The sequence below is a fragment of the Hoplias malabaricus genome, chromosome 5 (genome assembly GCF_029633855.1).
Source record: "Hoplias malabaricus isolate fHopMal1 chromosome 5, fHopMal1.hap1, whole genome shotgun sequence".
Lineage (NCBI taxonomy): Eukaryota > Metazoa > Chordata > Actinopteri > Characiformes > Erythrinidae > Hoplias > Hoplias malabaricus.
Window position 1 is genome coordinate 937,996 of NC_089804.1, and position 6,841 is coordinate 944,836.

Below are 6,841 nucleotides of genomic sequence, written 5' to 3' on the forward strand. Positions count from 1 at the left end.
ATGATGGCACCAACGAAGATGAAGCTGCGCGTGAGGAAGAAAGATGGCGGAGCCAAGTCCTCCTCGTCTTCGCGGCGGAGGCTCATGGCCGAGACGTCTCCGGACTCGAAGTGTCCGATCTGCTTGGACCGCTTCAACAACGCGGCGTCTCTGGACCGCTGCCTGCACCGCTTCTGCTTCCGCTGCATTCACGAGTGGTCCAAGAACAAAGCCGAGTGCCCGCTGTGCAAGCAGCCCTTCCGCTCCATCTTCCATTCCGTCCGCGCCGAGAACGACTTCAAAGAGTTCGTCCTGGCCACGGACAGCACCCCGGTGGCGTCGGCCGCAGCACCCCCTGCAGGACACACGCATGCCGTAACACGCCCCGCTCGCCCACGCCGTGCCAGAGGGCAGAGGGGCACGGAACGACGCAGTTACAGGCGTCAAACCCCCGGCCCCCCCGCCTCCTCACCACCGGACGTAAGGATGGAGGACCTCGTGGAGGGGACGGAGGAGACGGTCGAGGTGAGGGTTCCAGCACAACTCTGAGTTATGTCTCATATGTTTACAGGGATTAGGGGCTTCAGAACATCTCACAGTTGTAGGAGAAGAACAGAGGACGATGTGAGGACCACGTTTACGCCTGGTACCTTCATGTGATTAGTATCTGCTTTCTCTCCTGATAATATTTTAACTACATGTATTTACACTCGGTTTTCAAATGTGTCTCTGGTTAATCGGCCTGGGGTCTGATCGCTGTGTGGGAGGAGTTTGGGTTTATAATCTATTTTATGTTTGATTTATTGTCCCATGAAAAATTGTGATAAAATGATATTATTGTCTTTTTAAGACCACATTATTCCACTCTTATAATGATAATGTAGTAACATAATAATGCCTTTACAGCCCTTTTAAAAGGTGTTTAAATATCATAAATAAGTAAAACACAATAAAATCAATTCAAACAGAACCACAGAAGAGTTTTCGTTAATAAATTCAACAATGCTTTAATATCCCTTCCCTTTGGTGTTCTGTATGTTTTCTACAGATAAATATCATTTTAAAGATCAGATTTGTTATTATCTGAAAAGCAGATAGTCGTTAATTAATGATAAATGACTTTGGTGGGATGTTTGTAGCGTGCAGATCTTCCACAGGAACCAGAACGGAGTGAAGTCATATTTCTTTATGAACCACATGCTATATACGTCCTTCCAATAAAAACCCTCCGGCTTTGAATCTCTTTTTAATGTGATCTGAGTGTGTTCACATTTTCATGTTTCTGTATCCACCCTGATGCTCACGATGGATGAAGTGTCCAGGTGTGAACAGATTCTTAAACACTTCTGAAGTGTGTTGTGCTCCTTTGATCCCATGATTAATCACGATCATTCTCCACGTGTAGGAGCGTGTGGAGGAGGAAGGTGTTGAGCGGATGATGCGGCGTCTGACGGCGCGGCGGCGCTGGCGGGTGGAGGAGCTGAGTCTCAGGCGTCTGCGGGACCAGGACGTGGTGGCGTTCCGCAGGGCACTGTACCGGGCAGGCGTGCGAGTGCGCAGCGGGGTCGGGGAGGGACGGAATGACGTTTCTGCGGCTTACCTTCGACGAAACCCCGCCTCCCTGCGCCGTCTCCTGCCCTGGCTCCAGCGCGAGCTCACCGTCCTCTACGGCTCCCACGGCTCCTTGGTCAGCATTGTCCAGCACATCATCCTCTCCCGCATCACACATTCTGACATGGACGCCGCCGCGGTCCGGGAGGAGCTCCGCCCTTTCCTTCTCGCCCGCACTGACCACTTCCTGCACGAGCTGCTCAGCTTTGCTCGCTCACAGCTCTCTATCGAAGCCTATGATCAGCAGGCTGTCTACGAGTGCCCCGCCCCCAGCTACGAGGAGGACAGCAGCAGCTCCTCCATCATCGCCATCTCAGAGGTAATCTGGAGCTCCTTTTATTTTACCAAACAGCCACTGCGCTGACTTCAGAGTGTCGTTTTGGTAGATGGATGGGTAAGCAAACTGTCCACAGGTGAGAGTGTGTGAGTGACTGGGTGAATGTGTGAAACTGTCCACAGATGTGAGTGTATGTGAGAGTGAATGGGTGAGTATGTGAAACTCTCCAGGTGTGAGTGTGTGCCTGACTGTGTGAGTGTGAATGGGTGAGTGTGTGATACTTTCCAGGTGTGTGTTTGAGTGTGAGTGACTGGGTGAGGGACTTTAACCGGGGTCCACTTATGATTGTATATAAACTGCGTCCCAGTTAAAACCTAACTCCTCTGTCTCTTTCTGTAGGACGAAGACAGTGAGCACATAGACATCACTGAGGACCACACACAGGGGCGTGTCCCACCCGTTACCATGGCAATGGCTGCAGAGAGTTCGCTCAGTCACAGCGGCTGGGACGACGAGACTCCCGGCCCCTCGTACTCCACCGTCTTTCCCTCTCCTAGCCAATCACAGGCCGAGGGAGCGGAGCCTGTTGCCAGCACGGTTCCAGCAGAAGGGGCAGGGCATGCGAGTGGATCAGCTGAGGCTCATGAGGATGAGGAGGAGGAGTGTATGATTGTGGGTTATGTTAAGCCAATGGCCGAGCGGACTCCAGAACTCGTCCAGCTCTCATCTGACACATCAGAGGAGGAGCAGGAGGAGGCTGCAAAGGAGACGTCGCTTCCCAAGGAGACAGTGCAGAAGGTGGAAGCCTCGTCTTCTCATAATCAGGCTCCAGACTCCTTAGATTCGTACCTGAGGCCCTTAAGCCCCTCTTCCTGCCTGTACCCAAATGCCTCCAGCAGTACACACTCACGAGCTGACAAGATAAGTCAGGAGAAAGAGGACTTTGGACGATTACCTAGTGGAGAAACAGGCGGTGAGAGAGATCTTGCAAGGAAAAGCAGTTCTCAGATGCATGGTTTTAGTGATTGTTCACCATCGGGCAGCGATAATTCGGTGTTGAGCAGGAATTCTGGGCGCAGCAGATTCCAAAAACACTCTGGCTGCAGTCATCAAGAGAGAAATGGCCATCGGGAGTCACAGAAACTGAGTCAAAGTTCATCTGTTTTTATAGCAAGCGACAGTTTTGACTCCTCTAGGTCTCCTAGCTGTGAACAGCCACAGTCCAGAAACGGCCCTCGGCTTCAAAACAGCGACGAAGAGCGGGAGCGCACTCACTCCATTTCAGCAAGAGAAAGGTCGTCCCAGTCGTCAGTCTATTGTGACTCACCTGGCCGTGTCAACGAGAGGAAGAAAGCCAAGAAGAAGAGGCTGAGGAGAGAGAAGTTAAGGGACAGAAGTCGATCTCCTCTACGAGATCACTCTGCTTCTCGCAGCCGACACGCTTGGCAGAGTCGTCACGAGAATCGCTTGCACACGTCCAGTCACTCCAGCAGTCGAGGAAGCAGCAGCAGTGAGGACACGCCGTGTCCCGAGAAACCTGCCGGCAAACGCAAGTACAAAACTCGACACCTGGAGAGAGCGGCCCAGCGGCAGAGCAGCAGGAAATCTGGCAGAGAGAAGCAGCGAAAGACAGCAGCACAGCACAGCAGTCCGACAAAGGGGCACCGCAAACGGGAACGTCAGGAACGCAGCCCCAGTGTGGAGATAATTTTCGAACGTCGAGCCTCGGAAGTAGACTCTGACTCGCACAGATGGAGGAGGAAAAGGCATAAGAAGCGAAGTCGGAGACAGGCAAGACCACACAACTCGCCCACGATTATCACTATTTTAAGTGACAGTGACACCAATGACTACCAGGACCACATTACTGGAGTTACTAACAGAACATGTAGTTCTCAAGAGGGTGTTGCTGAAGCTTCTGGTCCTCAACAGCTTGACACCAAGCTGAGTAACATCACCAATGACAGTCAATACCAAATCTCCGAGGTTAAAAAGAGCATGGCTGACGACCAGCAAAGTAAAGCAAGAATTACAGACAGCAAAATACACCTTAAGAGCCATGTCAACAAAGCTACCACCTCCACGAATGAGGGACAAGACCATGTTACAGATGTCAGCATCAAGACCACTGAGGATCAACAGTTGGTTGCTAAGGTTACCAGCAGCACCAGTCGTGATCAGCAAAGTGTAACCAAGGATAACGACAGCATCAGCAAGGATCAACACAATATTACTACGATTTGTAACAATGCCCCTGAACACCATCGCAGTGTTACCAAGGTTACCTACATGACCGCTGACAATCAGCAGTTGGTTGCTAAGATTGCCAACGTCACCAGTGATGATCAGCACCATGTTACCAAGGATACCAATGACTGTGGCCAGCCTGTGTTGGAAGATACTTGCCGGGACATTGTTGCAGAACTAGAAGATCGACTTGCGGAAGGTCACAAACCTACGACAAAAGCGCCGCTCGGCGATGTCAATAATTTATTCGCAAGTACCACTCTGCCCGTTCCGTCTCTGGAGCCGTACAGCCCCGTGACCACAGACTGTGTGCTGAACCTGGAGAACTGTGTGGTGGATGTAGTGGACCGAGAATCCTTCCAAAAGACACATTCAGAACCGTCTGGAAGAAGCGAACTTTCCAGGTCGACGATAACCCCACCTTCCGACACACGACTGCTGGAGTCCATTCTGCAGGAGCTGGGGGATATACTGCCGGAGGTGGAGCAAGGGGCGGAGCCAAGGCAGGAAGGTTTTCCCACGGACAGTGGGATTGATCAATTGGAGGCTGGGATTGTGCCTCATAGGGACCAGTCAGACGCAGGGAGAGAGCGAACTGGGAACGCTGAGACGAGTGGCTGAGACTAGTCCCACCGTCTAGAACCTTCTCACCCCAGACCTTCAAAAGCACGTCAGCTTCTTTTTTGTAATTGCGTTTTTGTCTTTTCTCATTTAGAAATGAACCCTCTTGTGTATTGAATTGAATGAAACATGATGAAACTTTTAAGAAAATACTTTTGTTATTGTTGTATTTATAGTACCTGTGATTTCAGTGGACACAACTTCTGCCTCAGACCTGGTGCTGACCTGCTGTGCCATGAAACACACTGCCACACCACACCCACTCACTACACAGCAGTAGGGCTGGCCCCAAAGGCATTTCACAAGCTTTGTTTGTGGGTCTGTTTCTGGAAAAGTTTTTAGATACTGCTTCTTTATTCAGCCCCTAAAATGGACACTATGGCCTCGGGTCCACTGCAGTGCCAAATGGTTCTAGACAAGGACTGTGACTGTTCCAGTAGGGTTTCCAGTTTGTCCACAAGGTTAGTTTAGTTACTCATGAGAGCAGAGGAACCCACCCTTTGGGGGTCCAAATGACCCCCTTCTTCCTTAAACCCCACTAGGCCTGTCACAATACCACACGTTTTCTGATCGATATATTGTCTCAGAAATAATAGCAATAATCAATATTATTGTCATTTTAAGACCATTTAAAGTTACTGATATAAAATAAATATATATAAAGCCCTAATAATGCAATTACACCCCTTTTTAAAAGAGCAGGAAAAATCGAACAACAACCATCAGATGTTTGAATTGGAACAAAAATATATTTAAAAGCCTTAAATACGTTTACATTAATAAATAAATCATAAACAAATAAAATAATGGTTTCACACAAATCCATAAGTCAGCTCCAGAAAAGAGCGACTGGAGAAAACCAGAGAACAGAACTGAGCCGAGCGAGAAGCTAAAACACTGTAATTATACTGTAGTTATTGACACAGACCTACACCCTGTGGTGTTTTCTCAGACAATCCCTGATCACGCAGTCAGATGGAAACAAGCTGCAGCAGGACTCTGAGATCTGTAACAGTGCAACATTGATCTGTTATCACTCTGTCCCTGAGGTGGAAGTGAGGCTGTAGTGTCTGTGAAGCACTGAATACAGCAGTTACTAAACACGAGTGAGTGAGTTAATCCAGGTTCATAAAGTGGAGATGATTATGCTGTTGCTGTTTTAAGAAAAATGTACATCTCCGCTCTGTTGTCCATTTTTTAATGTTTATTTTTTTACAATGATTTAAGAAATGGGAGGAACCTGTGTAAAACATTAAAGATGCTGGCTGAACTCTTCTGGGATTGATGACAAATGGCTGATACTTGTTAAGGCCATGGCCCTTTGTGTTCATTAACCCTTTTTATGATCTGAAATCTGCCTGGGTTTTCAGGGCCTGCCTTACGCACCACACACACACACACACACCATCCAGAACATCATCATCCTCCCGTTCTGGACGTCTCGTCTGTCTTTAACTCAGGGAACACGTGGCCGCTGTCCACTTCCTTAATGACCACCTTGCCTCTTGCACAGCGTGGGCGAAGGCGTGTGTTAGTTTTCATGTTTGTTTGAAAAGCCTGGGCGCCTGCTGTAGACCCCGGGCCACCGAGAGCCTCCGCGACGGACACTGAACTCTTCTGAGGGCTGCCCTTTGAACACAAACTGAGAAGTGAACTCTACGATGTTGCGAATGCAAACATAAATGCATTAATAGACAAATAAATAAAAACCAGTTTTTGGATCTGTCTCATGCTTCACTTTCTGTTCACGCCTCGAGCCTTGTGTTTCCTCGTGTTTCTCAGGCCGTGCTTCTGGAGTTTGAAGGAGATTCCAGTTCTCTCTACGTTTCTGAACGTTTCATTCATTGAGGTTGTGGGAGGCAAACACAGAAATGAATGTAGGAAATAAAGCAACAGTAGGTAATATTACCTTCAGATTACAGCTTTTAAATCACTGTGGTGCTCCACTGAGCTGTAACAGGGAGAACAGAGCCTCTGTCATTGGTACTCCAGGCTCAGCACTGCAGAATCTACACTATGTAATTTGTAGGAGGGTATGAAAGCACCAACTCTCTCTTTATTTCATGACAGTGATATTTAAGTGAACAACACACTGCAACTGAGCAA

General features: G+C 48.7%; 1 protein-coding gene across 1 annotated transcript; it reads left to right on the forward strand.

The window, feature by feature from the left end:
• On the forward strand, positions 1–6,424 carry LOC136696797 (E3 ubiquitin-protein ligase Topors-like). The gene is made up of 3 exons (XM_066671483.1): positions 1–504; positions 1,385–1,909; positions 2,267–6,424. Exons 1-3 carry the CDS (start codon positions 1–3, stop codon positions 4,733–4,735), a joined length of 3,498 nt encoding a protein of 1,165 aa, XP_066527580.1. The 3' UTR covers positions 4,736–6,424.
• Positions 6,425–6,841: the final 417 nt, after the last annotated feature.